Raw genomic sequence first — 27,500 nt, 5'->3', positions numbered from 1 at the left:
GTGTGTGTGTGTGTGTGTGTGTGTGTGTGTGTGTGTGTGTGTGTGTGTGTGTGTGTGTGTGTGTGTGTGTGTGTGTGTGTGTGTGCAGACAAGCTTGTGCGTGCTGCTTATATACTGTACTTGTGCAGAACAACTTTAAGTGCAGTAGAATTTGAGAAATCTAGAGTAAAAGACAATTTTCCTTTTCCTCACTAGACAAATTGTTGTTTTTATAGGGAATTATAGGCTTATAGGAAAAGTTTCAGGTTGGGGTTAGGGTTAAATTTATGCCTGGTTTAGGTGTCATGCACCAACCTCACAACGCATCAAGGCAGCATTGTGTGTGAGCTTAGATGTACTATTTTCGGCTTTAAGGGTTAGGGTAAAAAAAAATGCTGTGTGTGTGTGCATGCGCGCGTGTGTGCGCACGCGCACCAGGTGAGAGGAACTGGTTTGTAAATGACTACCTTGTAAAGGCAGGGAGCCAATGGGAGACAGGCAGGACTCAGTTTGACACCAAATATAGACGTTATGTTCTGCTAAAGACACACCTGTCACCAGCGCTGTGTGATGATGATGTCAGCACATCAAGACACACAGGTAAACTAACCGTGTCCTGTTGATGGCTTCACATAATCTGTCACAGGTGTGCAGGCAGGCAGGCAGAGAATGTTAATTGACTGGACTGAATTTTCATTCATTAATCCTCTAGTCTAATCAGTTCATTCATGCCCTCTGGGTGCATTTTGTGCTGTGTGTGTGAGAGGGCACGTGCACGTGCAAAACATGATTAAAAATAAATGGGAATACACGCCCCCATATTAGGATGGCAGCTGGTATCAGACAGTCACCAAAAAAAGGATGGGTGTTTTCGATGAATCTAACATGGTTAAAATGGAGTTTGACGCTACAATGGGTTTGTATAGGAAGGGGGCTAAAATGAATCAAATCAAATATTTAAATACTGAATCAAGCAACTTAAAAACTGTCTGTTTTTTTAAAGTTTAAATATCCCTTTAATGAATCAAGGCTAAACGATAACAATAAATGGTCCTGGGAACTTGTTTCCATTGTGGTATATGTATTCAATTAATCAACATAGCATACGAAATTAACACAATACATGTCATCAACAACAAATACTATAAGAGAAAAGGGTTAAGTGACCCAGGTCAGATGAGTTCACAAACGGGTATTTCTTTCTGTAAACTGTAAAGCAACAAAACCAGCCAGTCAGTCAGTGACACACTTAGGCCAACAACAGGTTTTATTTTTTGACACCAAATATGTTCTGTTAAAGTGACACACCTGTCACTGTGTTATTATGTCGCCACATCTTCCTAGAACAAAGAAGAACTAATGTAACATAACGCACATCCTCGTCTGCCTCGTCCAACTTCAGTGCTGCTGAGCCAACCACATCTCTCTGTCTTTCATCGACACCAACAACAGGCAAATTGACAAATCCCATAAGTCATTGCATGGTGATTAGCTTAACGTGCAACATTGTTTTCTCACTCAACAGTAAACAGTATAAGGACAGGCTATAACAAAACACCTGCCAAATTGTCAAATATTACCTGCAAAAAAGTGTGAGCATGTAGGCTATATGACCTATATGATTATTTTGGGGGGTCCCTAGCTCTGGTCCATAGCCTTCTTCTGCTTCTATTATGGTCAAAATCGAAGCAGAAGAAGGCTATTGACCAGAGCTAGGGGGTCCCTAGCTAGTTCAAATATAATTATTTTGAGGGTGTCCCCAGTTCAAATTATTTTGGGGGGGGTCACGGCCTGAAAGGTTTGAGACCCACAATGAGACGATATAGGTGTTGACGGCAGTGAGGTTTACAGCCTGGTAAAAAGTTGGCTGTAACTGTAACCTCAGGCCAGCGAACTTGACTGGCACATACCAACGTGTGTGTGTGTGTGTGTGTGTGTGTGTGTGTGTGTGTGGGGGGGGGGGGGGGGATTCGTGTCTTGGCTGGCTGGTATGCAGAGAGGGGAGGTGTGAATGTGTTAACACACTGCTCTCTCTCGGTGGGCAAGATAACAGGACTGTAATCATCACCTCATATCTGACAGACCGCACACATAATGAGCTTCTGATTACTGTAAACCTGCCTTTCATCACACACATGGATTTGCCCCCACAAACAGTGTTGCCATGTCTGCTTATTATAAGCGACCTTGGGCTTGTTCATTCTTCTGTAAAGTTGCTTGTAATATTTATACTTTGTGGGTTGTGGTTTTTTGGGTAATTGTTTATTTGGACTTGCTTCCTGTAGTTTTCAAACTGTCAAGGGCCAGGGGAGGGTCTCCAAAATGTAGGCCTATTTGGCCGCGGACCCCACCCTGAAAATGTTTTGTGCCAGCCCAGGGACCCCAGTGGATTTGTGTTAAAGTTCAAATTCAACATTATTCAAAGATTTTCAAACACTCCCCCCACCCCCATTTTGTTTTCTCCCAAAAATTCCATGCAGATATACAAGTTTGCAGCGTGGCACGAAGTGACATGCTTGTATATCTGCTACTGTATTTTGTGTGTGTGTGTGTGTGTGTGTGTGTGTGTGTGTGTGTGTGTGTGTGTGTGTGTGTGTGTGTGCGCGTGCGTGCGTGTGTGCGTGTGTGCGCGCGCATGTGTGTCTGTCTGTGTGTCTGTGCACAAACACAAGCAGAGCCGCCAGATAGAACTCACTGGACTAAACCAAACTATAAAACAACAAAAGGAAAGCTATCTGACACATTTGAAAGAAGCAACCCAAAAGCAGAGCAAACTAGAATGCAGAGAATACACCGTGGCAGAATACCTGAGCACTGTGACTGACCCAAAACAAAGAAAGATCTTGACTACTGTATGAGGTACAGACTCAGTGAGCACAGTCTTGCTCCCTTGAGAAGGCAGACGATATGCACCCACTGCACTCAAAATTAAGTGGAAACTGAACTACATTTCCCTAACCACCAGTCCACTGTATAAAGACATCAGAGACAAGACATCATTCCCGCAGATTACAATCACCCAAGGAGAGTTTGAAAACGTGACTAATGACAAAAAAAAAGTCCCATATCTGCTGGGAGATGTGCAAACTGCAAACACAAAAAACACAGCAGCACAACTATTTCTGACAGCAAATGCACAATTCTAATTGTTTTATATAGGCTATACATTAGATCTCCCTCAGTTGTATGAAACCCAGAACCATCTGACAGATCGACTTCAAAATATAGTATCACTATAAGCTGGTCCTGAGGGAGTAATACTGCATTAAGTAGCTCTGACAAATGGGTACCACAGTACTTTGTCTGATAATAACCAGTACAACAGGTACACTGCCTTACCTATTTTCACTATAAGTATACATACTAGGATCAGGTAGATCAGTAGTTCAAATTCAATTCAGTATAGGAGACTCAAACAGTCTCATACTGAGTGACCCGGTCATAATAATGAATTGCGTTTTTATAGCACTTTTCCAAGTGCTCAAAGCGCTTTACATGGTTTGGTTCATTCATTCATACATTGGGCGGTGAAGCAGCGAACAGCGTCCTCACTTCCCACATTCACACACCAATGGTGGCGAGCTCACACCGACCAACTCATTGGAGGCAATGTGGGGTTCAGTGTCTTGCCCAAGGACACTTCGACATGTGGACAGGAGGAGGAGCCGGGATTCGAACCGCAGAGCCAGGGATCATTGGACAACCTGCTCTATACCTCCTGAGCCACAGCCGCCCCTAAATCAAATGATTGGCTCAGGAATGTGACAAAAAACTAAACAATCTCCATGAAATCAATTAAGGCTTATGGGGGGTGTAATAATTGATAGAAAATAAGTATGTTTGAGGGTGAACTACTCCTTTAAGACGAGTGGTTAATGAGTAGGCCTATAGAGATCTTCTTTTCAGAATTGGTTCCCTCAGTGGTCATGCATGGGGGTAAAGGGGGTCCCTATAAAGAAATATGTTAATAAAAATAAGTTAAACTCACTTTAACCCCTACTGTATACACCGGCTATTTAAGAAAATGCTGAGCTACAAGATCACAACGCGTCGCATATGCAAATCTGCCACTTTAAAAAGAACACAGCCTAGCGTTAGGACTTAGGAATAGGATATAGGTTATATTATATTTTTGAAAAATTTAAACACAAATCTCGTATCGGGTTCACTGGCTGGCACTAATTATTTTCAGATGGGGATGCGTAGGGGGGGTCCTTGAGTGGTTTGAGAACCACTGCCTTACAGAATAGCTTAAGGATATAAAAACAGACATCATTGGTCTTATATGCATCAACTATGATGACTGACTGTGTGTGTATAAGCGGTTTAGGTATAACTGAGTGAGCCAGCTCAGCAGGCTTTATAGGCCCTGCACACAAAATAATTAAGTACAATGCCAGGAATTAATCCCATTAAGTCCCGTGACGAATGCCCCCAAGTTTTCCATCAACGTTTTCTCATCGGGCCATTGCTTTACTGCTGACATCTTCCAGTCGTGAGTGCATTTAAGGCAGCAGTGTGGCTAGTGCTACACATTAGAAAATCCCCAGTGCTCCTCAGAGTGTATAGGCCTACTGTGTCTGTGATGCAGTGGTTCTCAAACTTTTTCAAGTCAAGGACCCCCAAATTGATATGAGTTTGGCCACAGACCCCCCCCCCCCCCCCCCCACCTAAATAGATTTTATGCCAGGGACAACTGATGCTGATACCAATGCATATCAAACTAAAGGTCCTTGAAATTAAATAACAAAAGGTTGAAATTAAGAACTGGCTTTGTATAATTCAATTGCATAATTGTTAGTTAGCATATAGCCAGCCAGACCAGACAGACACAGATACACAATCAGAATGCATGGTGGGGTGTGGGGTTGGGTATTGGCCACACCTTGTGGATGCCACCGGACCAATGGGGTGGCGCTGTGAGGAAAGATGTCCTTTTATGGAATGGGGGGTTGCGGCATACGGGCACCCAGCGCCAATAAAACCTCCGTCCTCACCGGTTTAGGTTGCAGTCACTTCTACTGACATCCGATCAGCACACAGGCGGACTTATTGCACTGACCAACACCACCGTTCTACCTGAGCCGACAGCCCTCCACACAACAAAGGTAAGATACTAACAACTGAAGATTTGAGGGAGCATTGTCACACACCAATGTTTGTTTCAAATGAGCCAACATTTTGAAATTAGAATAGATCTTTTAGTTTGTGCAGCCTCACTTTTCTCTCGCTAGTCTACCGTTCTAAGATGTATTAACTTAAAGTAACTTCAGTGGGGCCGTTGCGATGAGTCAAATACCATCAGTTATGTGAAGACATCCTTTTACTTGATGCAAAACACTCTTCGGTTTTGAGGCTTGTGGTGAATGAATCGGCGTTGCCATGTCTGCCTATTAGAAGCGACTTTAAACTTGCTTTTCTGTAAAGTCTCCTGTATTTGTAGTGGGTCTCATCATCCTACGCGTTGTGAGGTTGATAGAACTAAAACCTGTATTCAAATGGCCGATCATGTATAGGTTTAATAATGTAGCTTCTTTAGAGCTTGTTGTTCTAGGCCTGGTTGCTAAATTTCTCCAATTTGGCAACCACTGGTTAATGAATGATTCAATGAATGGAATCAGCTGATGGTTGTTGACTGCATCTCAGGTGTCATGATGCGAACTCGCAGCTTTTAGTCTGCAGCACGATTTGTTAATGATGTATAAGTTCTGTCCCGTTGTACAAACCTAGTTTTCTCAAAGGTTTCACTGAATAATTTTGCTATTACTAGAAATTAAATGTGCAATCCAAGTTAATCCTATCTCAACTAGGCTTATTCATGCAACGCAACACGTCATAACTTCGGTGCGTTAACTGAGTTTTGCATCGTCACCTTTTGTAAAATTATTCAGACTTTTAGACTGTAGTTTAAGTAGCAAGTAGCCCTGCCTTAAAAGTTGTCTTTTCTTTCCATCCCTCTTGTTGGCTGCTGTTTAATCGCTGAGTCCTGACGCGCCGTGGCAGCTTAATTACGTTAGTATAGTTAAAGGAGGGAGTGGCTGTCTGTTTGACAGTCCTGTGTTGTTCTCACCACACCGGACCGTGTCGTGCCGGCCCGGGACGCCGTCATCATCCCTAAGCTGCACTCACTATTGCCTTATATGGCCATGGCGAGACAGAGAAGAGAGAATGCCTTTGTTTCAAAGCTATAGATTTCCACACTGGAACTTGCGCAACTGCGACACCCAGTGTCCCTTCTCTGTAACTGCAAGGAGGGTTTTACTTTATTACAGATGGAATGAGAATCTCGATGATTTTAGATGCGTTTAACACACAGCAGGCAGAACACTTTCCGTTTTTGTCAATTATTCTGTTTACCTTATTTTCCCTGTCTTCTCCCTATGTTATGCAGACATCATGGAAGATGAAATCGCTGCCCTCGTTGTTGACAACGGATCTGGTATGTGCAAAGCTGGCTTTGCTGGAGATGACGCACCCCGTGCTGTGTTCCCCTCCATCGTTGGACGTCCCAGACATCAGGTACACAACACTATACTAATGAGTAAAAAAAAAATGGATGGCTAGAAAAATCTTATTTACTTGACCATTGAAGTCTTGTAATTCTTTGCAACATTTCATAATTTGTACTTTTACTTAAGCCTATATACTTGGTCTTGTGACAAATGTCTAAAATCGACCTACAAGCTCAGAACTCATCGTAGGGGTGACATGTGGGCTTGTAGATTGGCTATTTGAATTAACTTGGCAAATGAATTCTAAAATGGCAAAGTGGATCAGCAAGCTTTTTTGAACTTGCCGATCTGCTTTTGTGACGCTGTAGTATGATCAAGCAGGGCATGCCATGAATTGACAAGTTAAAATATGGTTGTAGGTTGTTAAATGAAATCTTCTTTCCTCCTCCAGGGTGTGATGGTGGGCATGGGGCAGAAGGACAGCTATGTGGGTGACGAGGCCCAGAGCAAGAGGGGTATCCTGACACTGAAGTACCCCATCGAGCACGGCATCGTCACCAACTGGGACGACATGGAGAAGATCTGGCATCACACCTTCTACAATGAGCTGCGTGTGGCCCCCGAGGAGCACCCCGTCCTGCTCACGGAGGCCCCCCTCAACCCCAAGGCCAACAGGGAGAAGATGACCCAGGTAAGAAATAAAATCTGACCATTGGAAAGTTTACAACTTTCTAAGCTTGTAGCTCGGCCATTTCTGGAAACGCAAACATTTTCAATATGGAAATGATTATGATGACCAGGTCTAGTTTTGGTCCTCAATCTGCCCTCTTTTCCTCCTGTTCATCACTCTCCAGGTCTCTTCTTTCCCAAGCTGATTTTCCGTCTTTATGGAAGCTTCAGGTTTCTGCCTCGTCTGTGTGCACTTAGACTATAGTAAAAGATTGCTTGTTGGAGCATGGGCTGTTGTAGCCAGCAGATATAGGTCATGTTTGATAAGCCACCCGAGTAGCAGTTGGCTGGTAACTGCACCAGTGTTCTGTAACAAAACAAAATAATTGATGTGAAGTTGTGAACTACTAAAATCAGTTTCAAGGGTACTTGACTGCTCTTCTGGCATGACATGTATTCTCTTCTAAACTGAACAAGCTAAAACGAACTACTGTGATTCAATTCTGCATGATTGACGTCAGGTTATTTAATGGGTTGTCTAGAGCAGTGGTTCTCAAAGTGGGGGTGGTCCACCCCCAAATTGAGTAATTCTGATGGGTCGTTCCATTTATGTACACTTAGTTATCAGGGTCTTGAGAATCACTGGCCTATTGCAATGTTCATTCATTGTGAGACACATAATCTAACCCACCCAACCCTGTCTTCATTCAGATCATGTTTGAGACCTTCAACACCCCTGCCATGTACGTGGCCATCCAGGCCGTGCTGTCCCTGTACGCCTCCGGTCGTACCACTGGTATCGTCATGGACTCCGGTGACGGTGTGACCCACACAGTGCCCATCTACGAGGGCTACGCCCTGCCCCATGCCATCCTCAGGTTGGACCTGGCTGGACGCGACCTCACAGACTACCTCATGAAGATCCTTACCGAGAGGGGCTACAGCTTCACCACCACAGGTCAGTGCAAATTCCTTGACGCTAGCAAATCCTAATCCACTACATTGAAACCAGCAAACTGCCTTGGGTAACTTCAAAAATATGAATTTTGTGTGTGTTTATACTTTTGACTAATCTCAATTCTCCTCTTCCCAACAGCCGAGCGTGAGATTGTGCGTGACATCAAGGAGAAACTGTGCTATGTTGCGCTGGACTTTGAGCAGGAAATGGGCACCGCTTCCTCGTCGTCCTCTCTGGAGAAGAGCTACGAGCTGCCCGACGGACAGGTCATCACCATCGGCAACGAGAGGTTCCGTTGTCCAGAGGCCCTCTTCCAGCCCTCATTCCTTGGTGAGTCACCTCAGGGGAAAACGGTCTGATTCCAGTCATTTGGATTTAATAGAAACCCGCATGTCTTCCGTCACCAAATGTTGACTGCTTCTAGTATATGCATTTATTGTAATTGGTCTCTAAATGACACTGACTTGTCTCTTCCTAATGTGTAGGCATGGAATCTTGTGGTATCCATGAGACTACCTTCAACAGCATCATGAAGTGCGACGTGGACATCCGTAAGGACCTCTATGCCAACACAGTGCTCTCCGGTGGTACCACCATGTACCCTGGCATCGCTGACCGTATGCAGAAGGAGATCACATCCCTGGCCCCCACCACCATGAAGATCAAGGTAAAACCTTGTCCTTAGCACAGGCCACCATTACATGGTGGAGTGTGGCAAAAGCTTTGACAACTGCTGCCACCTGCTGGATGGTACAAGTCAATGCAGTACCAGATTGGCTTAATGTGAAACATTGTTTTCTCACTAAATGATAAACAACATGGTATTTGCACACATCCAAGTCACAATTTAATGACTTCACCTTTTTAATACCAAGAGGCAAACTTTGTGAAATAACTGATCATAATGCCTACTTATTTTGGGGGGTTTTGGAAGAAGTTTGGGAACCCTTGCATTTGTCTTAATTCAAAACTGTATTTAGCAAATTGACTCATGATCCATCTCTCCTTTTCCAGATCATCGCTCCCCCAGAGAGGAAATACTCTGTCTGGATCGGAGGCTCCATCCTGGCCTCCCTGTCCACCTTCCAGCAGATGTGGATCAGCAAGCAGGAGTATGACGAGTCTGGCCCCAGCATCGTCCACAGGAAGTGCTTCTAAACGAACTGTTAAACAAAAACCCTTGCACCCCTCTACAAATCTTGATACAGCTCTGCGTCTGCACACATAACCTTGGCACACCACCAACAACACTGGCGTGTGCAGAGCCTGTACAACACTCCTCTTCCTCACCCTCCCTCCCCTCACCACTACGGCTATGGTACCATGACCCCCCACCCATGATGGTGGGAACTTTTGCAGAAGTTAACTGGCCGGAGTGAACCGGGTGGTTTGTGTGTGAAACATGTCATTTGTTTGTGTAGGTCATTCCAGATGTCTGTCTGTTTGTTCACCACCTTATTTGCCTCTATGAAGGTGTAGTCACTGGTGGGTGTGCTGCCCAACAGACATCTGTAGTATTGCTTAATGTGTAAATTATCTGAAACTTGTTTTTGTACTTTCAGCCTTAAATGATATATACTTGGGGTCCTGTTTGTTTGTCATTATGCAAAAAGACGAGCTTTTGCCTTTTTTGTATGAAGGTGTAAAAGTTTGTTCGTGGGGGCTTTGTTGCCTCCTCTAGTCTACACTGACCTGTAAGAGCCCAATAAAAGTGCACATGTCTGAAAACAAATTTCTCTCCTTGATCTTTACTCTTGCTACATTATTGTACCACACCTGTTCTCTTGACATCCATGTCTTGCTCAAGGTTTTTTGAGGTTCTCATTTTTTCAGTGTACCATAGTAAGTAATTCTGGGTTTTCATGCCACAACAGAAATGAAATTGCCAATGATGTTGTAGAGGCTGGAGAGTACAGGGCTAACCCTGGTCAACTAAACCACATGAGTCATTCTGTGGCAGGGGATCCCAAACCTTAGACTCGAAAGACATTTCAAAATAACTAACTCCTTACTGGTCTACTGACATGCACACTTAAGCCTCTCCTAATTGATCCAGACCACAGCCAAAAAAATTCCGCTCCCTCTATTCCTGCCCTGAGTACAATACTCTTGATGCTGGCCTTTAAAGCAACCAGCCAGCTGAGCCAGGGAAGCTGGAAGTACATTCACTAAAACGCTCGGGCCACATGCCAAACTTCTCCCTTCTGGCTCAAACTAGGGAATGCACTTCCCATTGCACCCAACTGCACTCTCCCAATCTTCCACTGTAGTCTGACAACCCCTCTTAGCCTTATATAGATTGTAAATGGCTTTATGTAGCATGTGACATGGGGGTTTTCATGATTCTGAATCCATTCCAAATTGACATTTGTCACAAAGTCATAAAAGCTTGATACCGACAGCCAGTCAGCAAGTGGATTCATGAATTTATTTAATGCGTGTAATTAATAAATTGGCTATTGTGCTGCACACTATCATGCCACAGCTTGTTTTGATTATTGTCACAGTATTCAATACATTTATAATGTATTTATAAACATAAAGCCAAGGTAGAATAAGTGATATATTTGGATGATTTCTTCAAAGGTTAAAGCACTATAGACTATACATTAGGCCAATAAAAACTCACTGCTTTCTTTATAAATCGTTCTGAACCTTATAGTATATATGAATAGAATATATACAAGACAAGTTCTGAACAAACAATCTATCAGGAGACCACAAGGGGGCTCTGATAGACCAGAGCCGAAAATGTTGAATGAAACATTCCTGCAAAATGATGAACAGCTGATTGACTAGGATTAGTTTTACTCTGTGATGTCTTTTTACTCTTTACTATAGATTATCACTTCAATTATTACTTTCAATATGATGGATTTACATTTACTGTATGTTATTTTTTATTATTATATAATTTAAAAAAATAATCTATTATAATATATTGTTTTCAATATATGTAAAGGTAAGAAGGGGGCCGGACAATAGGCTATAAGCATTGCTTCTCCGTCCCTTCTTGAACAAAATAATAGTGTGATTGTTATTGTGTTGATGTACTGTTATTTGTACTTTTTCTGTTCAAGATAAATAAATAAATCAAATCAAAACAGATTAGAACAGCAAGCAAAAGAAACATGGCATTCATGATAATTTTTTTGCTTATTTTTGTTTATACATTTAAATCCTTTTATTTTATTTTATTTTAAAGACACGAATGTAAGAGATATTAAATCTCAACCAAAATCTGGCAACAGCCGCAACACTAACAGGAAACGTGTCCGTCTGGCAAATAGTTCCGGTAGTGTTCCGTGGCTGAGTGCCGATTGGATTCCTATTTCCTCCCAGTAGAAAGCTGTTTCAGTTGAAGATCAATGCAGCTTTTCTCCTGTCATCATAACTGTAGCCTCACATAGAACTTTAAAACATTAACAACTATGAGCACATCTATAGCAGGAATAGTAGAGGACATGGACTATCAAATTGAACAGGTTAGACCACATTAAATTGACTTATAACGACGTGTTCCCCAGCTACGTTTGTTTAGCTAATTGTAAACTGTAGCTATTTTAGCTAGACCTAGTTATTATGATGACAGCCTATGGAAATTGTATGGCAAGAGTTTAATGAAAAGTGTGATTATTGTACGTGTTTAATTAACAAAGTGATGCTTTGGTACTGTCCCCATTCAACCAAATTAGGCTATTGTGCTGCACACAACTTAGTATCATGCCACAGCTTTGTTTATTTATAAAACACATATAAAGGTAGAATAAGTGATATTTTTGGATAAAACAAAACGTTTTTGTTCAAAGGTTGAAGCACTATATTCTGATAGTCATTTCTATAGTGTTTGTTCAGTAACAGGAGTCTCCATGTTTCTCTTTGCTAAACAGAAAATACATTTTCAGGTAGCTGACAAAAGTTCAGTCTGGAGAGACATGGAGACTCATAGTCTATAGTAATGAGCACGATCAGAATATAGAGCTATTTAACAAAAGAAAATCACTTACCCTGCCTTTAATGCAAAGCAATATATTATGTTAACATACATTAGCATTATTTATAATACAAATGAAGGGAAAACAAAACCAACAATGTAGGGGAAATCATAGCCCCTTTCGGGACCCTCGGTTTTGTACGGGGTACCCTACGGTCCCTCGTAGCTTATTCCGCCCTCCATAGGACGCAGATTTACCCACTGTCTGTTCACGGAGACCTGCTCGGTCGCTTGAGTGTTGGTGAGATGTTTCAAAGATACATACAACAGCTTTAGGAGACTGCCGCAACGTGTGCGAAACGGCATTAACCGCCGTTAAGTATATTTTAATCTTTTTTTGAAGTTTTGCTTCGCTGAAATTCTCTTTTCCTCACTTCCCATGTCCCGCCTCCCAGCTCCCACGACACAACAGCATCATAAACATCCTGCATGCACGCGGTCGGCCAATCAGAGGCAGTAACTAGGACGTGCAGCTAGCCAGTCGCCGCTCGGGAGGCGGTACAATGGGAAGTCAATAAGGAAGTCAAGGAAGAGAGAGGAGAGAGAATTTCAGCGAAGCAAAACTTTAAAAAAAATTACTTAACGGCAACGGCGGTTAATGCCGTTTTGCACACGTTGCGGCGGTCTCCTAAAGCTGTTGTATGCATCTTTGAAACATCTCACCAACACTCAAGTGACCGAGCAGGTCTCCGTGAAAAATCTGCGTCCTATGGAGGGTGGAATAAGCTATGAGGGACCCTAGGGTAACGCCGTACAAAATTCAGAAAATAAAACGAGGGTTCCGAAAGGGGCTAGGGAAATCATAGGGTGCCTTGCTCAACGGTCACAAGGCCAGTAGAGTGTACAAATGGAACCAAATGGATTTGGTTCCATTTGTACACTCTCAGAGTAAAAATTTCATTGATTTTACAATATAAATTTGGGGGTCCCAGAGATAGAAATGCCATTAAATGGCAAATGTGTCAAACCGGGGGTCCTTGAAATTAAACGCGTTGAGAATCACTGCTAGAACCGTAAATATCTTCTGTTATGGGGGTCTCTGGCATATCTTTTCAAATGGGGGTCCACGTGCTCATTAGTGTCAATTTGGGGGTCATGGACATGAAAAAGTTTGGGAACCACTGAATTAAAGGATGTATCACTGGTTTCTTTCAAAACTGGCCTGAAAAAACAGCCCAAAATAACCGAAGAAATAAAATAAACAACTTAATTAAGTTAACTTAGTTAAAAGGCAAAGCTATAAGACAAGTAAACATTAAAATTAAAAGGCAGAAAGGGGGATTTGAATTTGATGTGGAAAGCGAGTCTAAATAAAAAAAGTATTCAATCAATCAATTAATCAAGGTGTGAATACCACTATCGGAAAAGCTGCCGATACTGCCTGTGTTGGTATCGGCGAGTATGCCCGTCTATGCCATTACGATACCATGTCATTTATCACATGATTTAATTTACAGTCATATTTTGAACGCTTCAGTCGATGTTGCAGGGCTGTTTTATACTCTTACTGTGCTATTTACATTATTTACATTATTGTTTTGCTACATTCCTAGATCAGTGGTTCTCAAACCTTTTAATTTCAATGACCCACACATAACTTGAGAGTTACAGACCTGTAAGCCGTCCATTTGGAACCCCCGCAGCAAATCCAGATTGTCCCTGAACCCCACTTTGAGAACCACTTGTCCCAGCTTCGTCTCAATTACACATTGGTAAATTTGGTATGGTATCGGATCGGCACTCTCTGCATCGACTATCGACCCATACGCAAGTTGTAGATATCGGACTCTGCATCGGGAAGGAAAGAAATGGTATCGGACGGTACGTCTAATTGTATATATTGTATTATTATTTACCGTTGCTTTGTATATGTGTTATGTTGCCCCTGCCCCAGGCTGTGGGTGACGAGGACGTGATGGCCTCGGCCTCCGTGGGAATGTCGGGTTTGTCCGATGAGATCCTGCTGTGCATCCTGCGTCACGTCCCCGTGGGAGACCTGCTGCTCAGCGTGGCGCGCGTCTGCCGCAAGCTGCACGCGCTCTGCCGTGACAAGACCCTGCTGACGCACGTCTGTCTGTCCGAGCACTACACGGTATAGCACAAATGACACTTCCTATAGACACTCCTGTCACTGCACACTTGTGCACAGTGAAATAAACAACACCTTATATAGGCCTCCTGCCACACAGTCACCCGACCTCAATTACTTAATTATTATCTGAATCATCTCCATAAAGGGTTCCCAAACTTTTCAGACCGCGACATCCCCAAAAATAATCATAACGACAAGCACTTGGAATTGTAGGAGTCGAGGCATTACATGTCGTTTGACTCTTGTTCCACAGAGAAATATCGTGAAAATTCATCGAACTCATAGACGTTAATCAAATAATCACATATTGCAGTTATTTGTAACGACAGCTCATTGTTAGTCAAAATGTCACGATTGTGTCAGCCCTAATTTCACCACAATTGAAACTTTCTTTCTTTCATATATCCAGTCTCTGAACTAACATCATTACATATAATCATAACATATTTTCCTCCCCCCCCCCCCTCCAGGCCAGTGACCTGTCCGTGCGGCAGATATTGAAGCAGCTGGCCAATCACGTGCAGTCCCTCAGCCTGAACGGCTGCTATTGGCTGTCGGGCTCCACCATGGAGCACCTGGTCCATTGCCGGGCGGTGACGCGCCTGGACCTGGGCGGCTGCCGGCTCACCTCCCTGCGCCTCTCGCGCCTCCTCTCCTCGCTGAGCGTCCTCCGGTCGCTGGCCTTCGACGTGGCGCCGGGCTTCAACGCCGCGCAGCTGGGCTCCGAGGCGGTCGACGCGCTGAGCCGCCTGTCGGACCTGCGGCAGACCCTCCTCACGCCCAGCTACGGCGTGGTGCCGTGCTGTGCCCAGCTACGCAGGTGACAGAGCAGGACCTCGTGGAGTTTAACCCATTCTGACCTGAGATCAGATTCTAAAAAATGTCTTCTACATCCTGACAGTTTTCCATTCTCTGACCTGAGATCAGTTTCTAAAAAATGTCTTCTACGTCAGTCGTTCTTAGATTTTTCAAAAATAGCAAACCTACAGGCTCGTAGCGCGCCACTCGGTGGCGCGCTATGAGCTTGTAGATCTGCTATTTTTCAATAGCTAAAGCATAACATAATGCTAACACCAAAAGGGGTTCCCGCCCAGAATGGGTTAAACGTTCTCAGTCAGTCAGTCGCCCACGGCTGATTCCAGTCATTCGGATTCCATAGAAGCCTGAATGTCGGCCACCGAAAATAGTCGATCTACAAGCGCTCAACGCGTCGCGCTGTGACGTGTTGAGAGATTGCAGATCGACAATTTTCAGTCATTGGTTATATAAAGATTTAAGAGTATTTGAAGTAGTCAAATTCACTAGCAATATAGAACACATTGTTCAGAAGCATCTTCTGAACAATGTATTCTCCCCTCAAGACTTAATTTTTATTCCGTTTGAGAGATACTGTATGTCTGTTTGGCTTTTAATGAGAGTTTCTGTTGTTCTGTTTTTTTTTTCTTTTTTTTCCCACTGTCTGCTGGGAAAAGTGTGTGTCTCGTATTCAGTGCATGTCTCGTATTCTTCAGTGATGTGTCTCCCTTGTTGTGTATTTCTGCTCATAGGCTGGCCCTGCAGTTTGATATACCAGAGGTGACCAGAGAGGGCGCCAGCGTTTGCTGCCAGTTGATGGTGGGCCAGAGTAGCGTGCCACATTACCAGCAGTTGGAGGAGTTCAGTGCTAGATTGGCCCCAGGAGAGGTGATTTATAACAATAATAATATCTCAAATAATATAGTGCTTTTCTAAGTACACAAAGACTTTCACATGGGGGTGGAGGAGAAAACAACAAAAGAAAAACAACTTTATTAGGAGCTGGCAAAAGCCATATTGAAGAGGTGGGTTTTGAGATACTGTACGATACTTGGTCTGGTAAGCGTAAAACGATAGTTACGTATGTAACTACGGTTCTATGAGTCCCGAATGACCGCCAGAGGCGGTGCTTTAAGCATGAATATGTCCTTCGCGCATGCGTCGTCGAGTGTTGTATACAAACAAAGTCAATTTTGACCCCGTGATGACCCGAAGTAGTCTATATCTTCCGGTAGTCTGCAGGGGATCAGTCTCTACAGAATTTTCTCGCGCGAATACGAGGATTCTGAGTGACAGAGTGCCTCTGGCGGTCATTCGGGACTCATAGAACCGTAGTTACATACGTAACTATCGTTCTATTTCGTCCCTGCTGACCGCCAGAGGCGGTGCTTTAAGCATGAATGACTTATGCCAGCCAAGTCACGAGGGATCCTGATCACAAACCATAAGGAGTAGGCTTGGAGGAGTCTCGTAAGAGGACCACGTCCAGCGGATGGGGAGTGGCAACACTCACCCAGAGGAACAGACAACTCGCTGTGATGCCCATGAGGCAGCGGCACAGATACATTCCAGGGGTACTTCCCTCGGGGCAGCCCATGATGTGGGGACGCTCCCGTTAAGAGTGGCACCTCACGCCAAATGGTAAGATACGATCACTCGCCCCATAAACATGGTTGATGGCATCCACAATAGTGTGGGGCGGGCGCTGTCTGGAGAGAGCGCTACCTTTGAAAGGGCCATCGTCACAACGGAACAGCCATTCTGACCGCCGAAAGCATTCAGCAGGTCTAACAAGCGGCTCTCAGGGCCCACACTGGGCGCAATAGTTCCCGCTCGTCCATCCACTCTCCTGGTGGAGGGTAAAACTATGCTAGCCGTATAGGCTGGTTGAGGTGTGTATGTGACAGCACCCTCAGGAGGAACACTGTTCGGCCACAGAGACACTCAGGCCGTCTGAGCTTTGCTTCGGACGCAAGTTACTAACAGACAGGACGTGCCGCTCACGGACACGCTTCGTTACAGCAATATTGATTCTAGCATCAACATGATATTGCCCCTACTTATGCTTTTAGAGTAGGAGATCGGCCCTTGTCTAGGAGGGACTGCGGAACTCCAGACAGGTAGGCAGGGCAGCGCACTAGGTCTTTGCTCTGGCCTCAGTTGGAAATAGGTTCCATCGGTTATCGTACAGTAGCCTGATGGATGTCATGGATGTCACCCTTGAATTCAGGGTGGCATGCCTGGCTGGTTCCACACAGCGGTTCAGGGCCGCCAGTGGCCAAGCGCCCAGTTGGGGGCGTTGAGCATTTGAATGCCGTATCCGACCGCCTCCCAGTTGGGGAGACCTCTGTCGGGGAGACGCCATGGCGTCCTCCGACTGGGTCTGTTCAGCAGAGGAGACCAAGTACTTCTTGGCTGGGGGGGGGGGCAACCAGCAGTATGGTGTGACCCTCCTAAATAACTCTGAGGCGCTGGTCGTATCAGAGAGGCAGTGGCAAGGCATATGCAGTGCCTCTGGCAGTGCGCATTTAAAAGGATAGTGCCCTGTGGGCGGTGGTCTGCTTAGGGCCATGTGTGTCAGGAACGATGTAGGTCGTTCCGTTCATACTGGCTATGTGGCAGGAAGCCTAAGAAGTCCAGCAGGCTGACAGCCATTTGTGGCGTTCAGGTTCTATGAAACCGTCGGACCCTTGAGTCCTGGCCCGGTGGGCTGGGTGTCTCCGTTAGGGAGAACCAGGGAGGTTAGTGAGGTCCAGGGTGAGGAGGTCCACCTCCGCTCTGCCGGGGTAGCCTCTGATTTAGTGTTCACCACCACTGGATGGGGTACCGCTCCCCTCATGGGAGCTTTCGATGGGAGGGAGAGCCTACCATGTAGTCCCGCTCTCCACTCAGACAACTTGCCTATAGGCTGATCGGGCGGGGAGGCTGTCCATAGACACCTACAGCAGCCAAGCAAACGTGGCCCTGCCCGATGACTTACGTGATACACGATCGAGGTGTTGCCCGAACGTATGAGAATGTGCTCGCCTCTCCTGTACGGCCGGAAGTGCTGTAGAGCGGAGCACACCACTTGCCGCTCCAGCACATTGCCGTGTTCGGCCCAGTAGACTGGCACGGACTTCATAGACCTGTTGGGTCCCATCAGATTCAAGACATGTCGACACCCGTCTGTCTTGCGTCACAAGGAAGTATGTAGATCGGACTTCCCTCAGTGTGACTGAGGATATACAGCCTCTGTTGCGCCCTTGGGCAGGAGGACACCTCACTCCTGGTCTGATAGTAGGGCTCTCGTCATGTTGCTGATAATGGCCAATTTGACCCGCCGGATATGGGGGGCTGGCGTCAGAAGGCGCTGCACAGCCCGGAAAGTCACAGTCAGGTCCCTGCGTGGGACGCCAGGGAACACGCTGGCCTCTAGTGTGGGCCGGCGGTGATACGCGAGCTCCGAGGGCAGTCAAGATGATTTCATCAATGTTGGAGCTCGGCCCTTTGGGAGGCGTGATGTGTCATAGGCCTGCAAGCTGCAGCCTGGTCTTCCCCACCTGGATGGTTCGCTCCAGCGCTTCTCGCCCAGCCGAACCACCTAGTGCTCCTGGCTCCTCAGGGAGACTACGGAGACTTGGCCTAGTCTCATCAGTCAAGCTTGACTGTGAAAACCCGGCTTGGCGACGGGCTAGAGATACGATGGACATCAGCCGTCCGCGCTCTGAGGACATGACGCCAATGCCTCCAGTGATACACCAAAGGTGGCTGAGCCAGTATTAACGTTGCCACTATTAGGTGTGAAAAGGAGGCCCCAGTGAGCAGGTTGCCTGTGCTCCTGTACTGGGGTCGAGGTCACCTAGCGTTCTGCCGCCGGGCCTCGCTGGAGAACACCATGAGGGATGCAGTGACAGGCTTGGTGGCTGGCATGTAACCCAGGCCAGCCCTTATCGCCTTGTGCGTTCCAATCTATTAAAGTGTCAAGTCGCAACGGGTTGTCTCAGGACACTTTTTCCAATCAGGGCAGGGCTGCCAGGATTTCACCATCGGTATAGAGATGGGAGAAGGCCCTGATCGTCCGCCCGGCAGGCCTGTAGCTGACTCAGGTACAGGCGTGGGGGACGGCGAAGACGGCAAAGCCGCGTCTGCAGAAGGCGCTTGGAGGAGCCGACTGCCTGCTTTAGTATGCGTTCCACGGCTATGCGCATGAGCTGAAAAGTGGGAGGCTGGCTCTGATGCCTGGGAGGCACTGCCTTCTGCATCTTCCTCATAGTCATGGAAGTGCATAGCTTAAGCTGTCGGGGAGAGCACATCAACCTCGAGTCAGCTGTGGCATCAGAGAGGGAGGCGCTTCGGCACCCTCCGAGGTGCCTAGGTGTCATCCGAAGTGAGCATGGACCTCATGTGGGCCAACTCCGCAGATAGCTGAGCCCTCTCGGATCTGCTGTAGCCAGCGGTCAGACCTTTTCCTCCTGGCACACGGGGCAGGACCAAGGTCGGCTCACAGCTGAAGGAGAGCTTCACACGAGGTACAAAAGTGGGAGCTCTCCATTGTGGTGGCACCGGTTACTCTGGACCGGCCGGTGCGCACAAGTCCCAACTAGCCCAGGGCGCGGACGCTGCTGGTTGCTAGGTGTTGGCCGTATGCTGGGGGGAGGAGGCGCGTACGCTGCCTGTACCAGCAGAGGCTTTCGAGGTACAAAAGTGGGAACTTTCCGTTGTGGTGGCACCGGTTCCTTTGGGCCGGCCGGTGCACACCAGTCCCAACTAGCCCAGGGCGCGGACGCTACTGGTTGCTAGGGGTGGGGCCGTATGCTGTAGGAAGGGAGCGCGGACGCTGCCTGTACCAGCAGAGGCTTTAACTTAGATCGGCATCTAATGACTTAATCGAAAAACTGAATGCTGCTATACCTGCCGCAGCATGCATTTACGTTTTATGCAAATGCTCATTGTAGCACTTTGAGATTCAACCAGATGTAAAGTGCATCATAGAAACAGCACACAAATGTTGCTGTTAGATAGACTGTGCGACCTGCATGGTCGCGGTGGGGGAGGGGAGCTCGTACGCTACCTGTACCCCCGGCGAAGGCTTACTTATAAATTATGATAATAAAGTAGCCTCCAGTCAAGGTTTGGACGCTGCTATGTAGCAGCTGTAGTGTTCCTATGCGAACGCTTATCCCAGCACTATGACATTTATCCAAACTCCAAGTGCTTTATTATTAGTGTGGTTGCCCTAAGAGGGCAACCAGACTATTGTAATTTATGTTTGCTAGTCCAGAGCGAAACAAAAGACACTTCCAATACACTAGTCGAGTGTCCAAGTGCATTATTATTAGTGTGGTTGCCCTAAAAGGGCAACCAGACTATTGTAATTTATGTTTGCTAGTCCAGAGCGAAACAAAAGACACTTCCAATACACTAGTCAAGTGTGCACCACTACGCATTCATGCTGGGAGGAGGGAGCACTAACGCTGCCTACCCCAGCCAGAAGTCTGGTTAAATAAACCGACACAAGCTAGTTTTGGAGAAAAGGCTACAACCGATGGCTCCACCAATAGGGGCCGCCTGCCGAAGGAAGGGAGCGTGTACGCTGCCTGTATCAGCTGCAGCTAAGAACAGAACAAGCTATACACCGATAGCTGTTAATAAATGCTTGAGCTAACAAACATTAGTAGTAAGTAACATCAAGCTGGCCGTATGCTGGAGGCGGAGCGCATACGCTGCCTGCCCTGTACCAGCTGGGCCAACAAACAGTAAAGCAAGCTATACACAGATAGCTTTTTTTATCTTAGATAGTATAATAAGCGCTTGGGCTACAACTACAGGTAGCAGCGCCAGTTAGAGATCTATGCTGGAGACCAGCTGGGCTACTAAAAAACAAGACAAGCTATAGCCTGTTCATAAACAGCTTTAACTTTAAACTACTGGTAGCTGCTGTGAGCTACGCTGGCAGCAGTGCCAGATACCCTGTGCTGGGGACCAGCTGGGTTAATGGGACCTACAGGTGGACAAACCAGTTGCACCCACTGTATATGCAAAAAACTGTTAATGGAGCTTTGAGCTCCAGACATAATAATAATAATAAACTTTATTTATATAGCACATTTTCATACATAAATGTAACTCAAAGTGCTTCACATTAAAATAAAATAATACTGTATAATAATACATGCTGGTAGCAGCTTCAGCTAGGCCCACTGCTGGGGGCCAGCTGGGTTAACAACCAGACAGGCTATGTACACCAATAGCTATTTAGCTACAGACTATACTGGTAGCAACATCAATACCCTGGGAGGACGCAGGTAGCTGCTCCTGTACCGGGCTAATAATAACAACAAGAATACAAGCTATTCGCAAAAGCGGTTAAGCTTGAATGCTGCCAATAGGTATATGGCTTTGGCCAGCGGGGCTTGTCAAACAGAAAATGCCGGTTAGCCTTAACTAACTTAAGTCATAAGTTATATGTCGACTGCTGAGAGTATGTAGCGACAATGCTTGCCATCAGCAGGGGCTAACCAAAGCTTGACAGTAGCGTGTTTATCAAACGAAGGTAATATTATGACAGTGTTCTTATCCTTCGGCAAGTCTTATAGTCGCTTATAATAAGCGCTAGCGTTCACAGTTGAACAAAACTTTGTATGCAGAGCAGGGAGGCGGCGCGAACGCAGCCTATACTTACAAGAGGTTATGCCATGATACAATAATCATATAATTTGAACGTCTGTTAGCGTTCACAGTCGAACAAAACTTTTATGCAGAGCAGGGAGGCGGCGCGAACGCAGCCTATACTCACAATAGGTTATGCCATGATAAAAAATATATATCATATCATTTGGACGTCTGTTTAGCGGGGATAGCACCACTTTAAACGATAACGTACCTTTTGTCCGAGGGGGGTTAGCCTTCCTTACCGGCGAGAGAGATTGGACGCTCCTGCGTCCACGTGAATCCGCGAAATAAACTCCATTCATCGAGGAGATAGAAAACCATAGTCGCAGTTCCTGGAGGGCGAACAAACGCTACTCCGACAGGCAGTCACGCCGTCACAGAACTACCGGCGACCAGGTACAGGCACCGTAGCTGCATATTGTATTGCATAGCAATACCTCGCAGCCCAGTGCAAATTTCTCACCACGACGCGCGAGAAAAATTAGAGACTGATCCCCTGCAGACTACCGGAAGATATAGACTACTTCGGGTCATCACGGGGTCAAAATTGACTTTGTTTGTATACAACACTCGACGACGCATGCGCGAAGGACATATTCATGCTTAAAGCACCGCCTCTGGCGGTCAGCAGGGACGAAATAGAACACACTCGCCTACATTTGTTTCCGTCGACTGCACGCTGGGGCAGCTCTTGTAATCTTGTATTTGTTTTTACTGAGGATAAGATTACAAGTCAGGTTAAAGGTAGAGTAAGTGATTTCACTCAAAAAACCTTAGGTTAGGGGCACGGTGGCACAGTTGGTAGTGCTGTCGCCTCACAGCTAGAAGGTCCTGGGTTCGATTCCCGCTCGGGGCACTGTGGGTGCTGGCGGCGTGTTTCCTCCTCCGCGTCATCAGTGCCCATACCCGAAGGCGGGGTTGGCGAAAGGGCCTTTCTTTTTGGAGTTTGCATGTTCTCCCCGTGTCCCCTAGGGTAGATACCCTCACAAAAACATGCAGTAATCCTGGTCTCTAAACGGCCTCCCCCTGGCCAGCCGGGGCGCCTGATGGAGGGGAAAGGAACTGGTTGGAATAACGTGTTCCTTCCACGCGCTACGTCCAACCAGGGAAACTCCCCCCTGTCAGGTGTAAAGGAGCAACTTGGACACTCAGGCATGAAGGAGCATGAGTTAAGTCCGTTGCTCTCCCTAGGTTGTTGCCTTGCTTTTCTTTTCTTTTTCTTTTATCCTCCATTTCTCTGTAAAGCACTTTGAGCTGCATTTCATGTCATGAAAGGTGCTATACAAATAAAGTTTTATTATTATTATTATTATTAGGTTGGCGGAGGGTGTGTAGAGCCCAGGATCACAGTAGATGATTGGCACAGGGGTGAAAAATGGGTTACAAAATCGTGGGATAAAAAATATAAAAAATAAAATAAAATAAACCTTAGGTTTCGTTTTTGGCTGTGGGACCTAAGCCTTCGTCCAATCAGGATAGAGAGTAAAAAACGAAACCTACGGTTTTTTGACCCCCAGGGGTTAACTGGGGACAGGGAGGAACTCCTTATATGGTCAGCACACTCTATAGTAGAGAGGATAAGTGATATTTGAATTAAGTGAAATCACTTACTCTACCTTTAAGCAAAGTTTTACTGTGGTTACGGTTGGGAATAGTGTTAGGTTTAGGCAGAGTTTTACTGATGTTAAGGTTAGGAATAAGGTTAGGTTTTAGGCAGAGTTTTACTGATGTTAAAGTTAGGAATAGTGTTACGTTTAGGCAGAGTTTTACTGATGTTAAGGTTAGGAATAAGGGCGACTGATTTGCGCCGAGGCGACTGTGTTTGGGGCGAGCGTTTTGGTATTCTTCCGTCTTTGGGACCTCAAGGTGGATGTCGTCGTCACCAGACCTGAGGTACTGTAAGTGGGAGGGGACATGATGTTGGAAGAGGAGCCAGGTAGCCTCATATGTGGTGTGAAGTATTTTGCTCAAGTCATTGACTGCCATTGACGTCTATAGACCTGATTTAAAATCCAACGCTTCACTGCCATTGAGGACAATAGATCAATCAGTGCTTTCAGTGGTTTGCGATAGAGGGCGCTCTTCCGCAACCTGTGAGTTCATTTGGGCTTTCGGATCAGAGGACAACCGGAAAAAAAAACGTGATAAAAACAAAACCAAGCCGTAATAGAGCGTCGCAGTCCCTCCCCCTTTCAGAACAACGATTGGCCCAGGAAATTAATCCCAATGCATTTTTCCCATAGGCATTTCAAAACGTATTTATTTAAAGACCTTTTAAGCGTTGTACGAAGCCAACTCTTGTCGTGACAAATCATGACAACAAACACAAATTTTCACACTTTTTTTGTGGTTTTTCTTCTTTGTAATTATTTGTTTGGTCCAAAATATTGTGTGTGATGTCATGATTTGTCACGACAAGAGTTGGCTTCGTACGACGCTTAAAAGCTCTTTAAATAAATACGTTTTGAAATGCCTATGGAAAAAATGCATTGGGATTAATTTCCTGGGCCACTCGTTGTTCTGAAAGGGGGAGGGACTGCGACGCTCTATAGCATTATAGGTCTTCAGATGACTAGAATATGTCAAACTGAATTACATTTTATTCTAAAGACTAGACTAGAACAAAAAAAGAAAAAATCTGTCAAAATCAACACTGACGTGTGTAACTTGTTATTTCCTGTTGCCAGGTCAACCAGACGTTGCTGCTCCTCTACCTGGCTGTGTTCAGTGTCCGTGTTCCGGAGCACCTCCGGGTCTTCCTGGTGTCCATCCCCGGTCCCAACCCCGCCCACTGGTCTGCCTCCGCCTCGTTGGCCCAGAGCCTGGGGCACCATGGTGACCTGGAGGCCTTGCAGCTTCCTCGCACCTGGTTGGACCCTCGGTCCCTAGAGCGTGCCCTAGAGGTAGGAGACCTGTATAATTAAAACCCTTAAAAACCTGAGGCTGACTAAATGTCTTCTAAATCCTAAAAGTCTTCTGAAAAAACCTGCTTCTACGTAAGTGTTCTCAAACTTTTTCATGTCAAGGACCCCCAAGTGTTTGGCTACCGACTCCCCCATCTCAAAATATTTTGTTCCAGGGACCCCCAGAAGCAAAGATTTGACTTAAAAATATTTGCTTTAAAATATAATTTATATTCAAGGATTTGTACATGTTTAAGACGTTTCTAAAATAACAGATCTACAAGCTCGCTATGAGCTTTTTATATCTTGTGTTTTTGAATAGCCAACGTAAAAAATCTAAAATGACACGGATGCTTTCCCGGTTTTAATCTGAGGCAGATTGAATCGATTCTACAAAATGCCTGCAGGACCAAATGCCTGCAGACCTCTGGTCTATAGAGTGTTTGTTCAGTACCTGGACTCACAGGAGCCAACTTTACATATGACACAAGAGCAGTTCCCAAGATTTCTTCTTTTTTTTTTCCCCCACCCCCCTTCCCTCCCTCATCCCCCCTCCATGTGGCACCATCTCCAATGTCTCTGTATAGTCCTTTTTCTACATATGACAGGTCCACACTCAAACAGGGACAGACAAGGCAATATCACTTCAGGTTGTACATTTCAGGAGGACAAAAATAAAAGAGTGGGCGGAAAAAGACAGACAAAAGAAACAAAACAAAAAAAACCCAACAACAAACTGAAAAAAGAAACAAAAACGAAAGTATATACATTTATGCTGAGGGGGACAAAAACAATATAGCTTTGGTCTTCGACCACGAGAGGAGGAGAGGTGTCTTATACATTTTATACAATCATACAGCAGGCAATGAACCAGTGAGATCACACGAAGTCCGCTCTCAGGGGGGCAATGTGCACCATCCAGTTGTTCCAAATTTGGTAGAAATTGTCTAATCTAGTTCTTAACATGTATGTTAATTTTTCCATTTTGAAGATATCTAGGACTATTCCATGCCAATCGTCCATTGTGGGTGTGATTGGGGATAGCCATCTTCTTGTTATTGACTTTTTGCTGGCTGCCAAGAGAACCTGCAGTAGCTTTGTGTATCTCGACTGGTTAAGACATTCAATGTGGCCCAGGTACATGGTTGTGAAGTTGAAAGGTATTGGAGTATTAAATACTGAGCACAGTGATTTGTGAATATTGTTCCAAAACACCCCCAATTTGGGGCACCCCCAGAAAATGTGGAAGTGGTTGGCTTTCTTTGCCCCACACTGCCTCCAGCACAGCCTATCGTCCCCTTTGTATTTTTCCTGGTATGGGGTCTTAAAATATCTAATAATATTTTTCCAACAGTGCTCTCTCCAATCCATAGAACAAGTTGAGGTAGACTGGAACTCCCAGATCCCTCCCCATTCTCCAGCTCTTTCATAAAGAAAAAGAAAATGTTTTTCTTAGATCGGGATACCAATTGTATCCAATCAGAGAATAGAGAACTCAGTCAGGATGGAATTGCAAGTGACGACGCAAAGAAATGAGCAGACAAAACATGAACATTGAAGCTGAGAAAATGGGGTAGGCCTACTTTTCTCCTGACTGGGTTGATTTTTTTTTCCAAATCAGAAAATGTAAATTTTCTTGTTAATTACCCCCCGCAGGGCAACAGCCCCAAGCACCTGAGCTTCAGCCGCTCCCCGGCGCTGCGCGCACAGCTCTTCCAGTCGCTGCTGGAGCCGGGCGGGGTCAAGGACGCCACCAGGCTGGTCAGCCTCAACCTGAGCGGGATAAGCCACAGCAGCCCTTACCCAGAGTGCAGCAGCGGCGGCGGAGGCGGCGGGATGCGCGGGGGGGGCGGGGAGGATCAGCTGTCCGCCGGGACCGTGAGCCGCCTGGCGCTCAGCTGCTGCAACCTCCGACACCTCAACCTCATGCACACGCACTACCACCACGACGGCGGCGGTGGCGGCGCGCCCGGACTCGGCGGCGGGGACGACGAGGCGCACCTGTGTGCCAGCCTGTCCAGGCTGAGACACCTGCGCTCGCTGGCGCTGCCCGCCTGCGCCGTGTCCGACGGCGGCGCCTCTGACGGCGCCCACGCCCACCCCCACCCCGCACACCACGCTACCTCGCCATCGTCGCTGCTGCTGCTGGGGCTGAAGAAGCCGGCCCGCGTGGGAGTCCAGACTTACAGGTAATAATAACGAGTAAGACGCGCAAACGCGGGAAGCGAACGCACTCAGCTCCATATATGGGCACAAAAGGGGCCAGGTCCACAACAAAACAAATCACTGGCCCCTTTTGTGCCCATATATGGAGCTGAGTGGACCTGGCCCCTTTTGTGCCCATATATGGAGCTGAGTGATTGCTGATGCAACACACTCCATATTTGGATAGCGGGACAGACACACGGACAGACAGACAGACACACACACAGACATGATCTGCTAGGTCTCATAGTAAGTGCAATAAAACTTTATCTGTATAGCACCTTTCATGACATGAAAGGTGGCAGTGCTTTACAGAGCAATGGAGAAAAAAAAAGAAAAGCAAGGCTAAGACATGCAATAATACAGCAGTAATGCAATACAGTAGAGGACATGAATAACAAAAAATAAAAGATCAATTAAAAAGCAATGTTGTAGAAGTGGGGTCTTGAGCTGTGCTTTAAAAATGTCTACAGAGGCTGCCTGTCGAAGGTATACAGTGGGAGCTTGTTCCATGCCGTCGGCCCGTAGAAGCAAAAAGCTGCTTCCCCCGTATTTTTTAGTTGCCATTTATTTTAGGCAAAGTGAGCAGGCCAGCAGTGGAAGACCTTAGGGGGGCGGTTTGGGACATATTTAGGCAGGCACTGAGGCGGTCATGTAGGTAGGTAGAGTTGTCCCAAAACCGATACCGGCATATATAGGAAAAGCTGCCGTTGCTGCTGCCTGAAATGCTGGGGATCAGCATTGTCCGTGTCATTCTGATACCACATAATTAATGAATCGCATGACTATATTTAATTTA

At 46.0% G+C, this 27,500-nt stretch overlaps 2 protein-coding genes across 2 annotated transcripts; both read left to right on the top strand.

Annotated features, from left to right (window-relative positions):
* The first annotated feature begins 4,975 nt into the window (after positions 1-4,975).
* Positions 4,976-9,790, top strand: LOC308312928 (actin, cytoplasmic 2). Its single transcript, XM_080759726.1, has 7 exons — positions 4,976-5,087; positions 6,371-6,498; positions 6,883-7,122; positions 7,812-8,058; positions 8,197-8,388; positions 8,544-8,725; positions 9,073-9,790. Exons 2-7 carry the CDS (start codon positions 6,376-6,378, stop codon positions 9,214-9,216), a joined length of 1,128 nt encoding a protein of 375 aa, XP_080615852.1. The 5' UTR covers positions 4,976-5,087; positions 6,371-6,375; the 3' UTR covers positions 9,217-9,790.
* Positions 9,791-11,405: 1,615 nt separating this feature from the next.
* fbxl18 (F-box and leucine-rich repeat protein 18) lies at positions 11,406-26,689 on the top strand (the record flags this gene model as incomplete). Its single annotated transcript, XM_080758334.1, has 6 exons — positions 11,406-11,543; positions 13,947-14,144; positions 14,615-14,964; positions 15,692-15,827; positions 24,281-24,496; positions 26,153-26,689. Exons 1-6 carry the CDS (start codon positions 11,490-11,492, stop codon positions 26,687-26,689), a joined length of 1,491 nt encoding a protein of 496 aa, XP_080614460.1. The 5' UTR covers positions 11,406-11,489.
* Positions 26,690-27,500: the final 811 nt, after the last annotated feature.

The sequence above is a fragment of the Protomyctophum bolini genome, assembly GCF_963924005.1.
Source record: "Protomyctophum bolini genome assembly, chromosome: 3".
Taxonomy (NCBI): domain Eukaryota; kingdom Metazoa; phylum Chordata; class Actinopteri; order Myctophiformes; family Myctophidae; genus Protomyctophum; species Protomyctophum bolini.
This window is presented reverse-complemented; position numbering and strand designations above follow the sequence as displayed.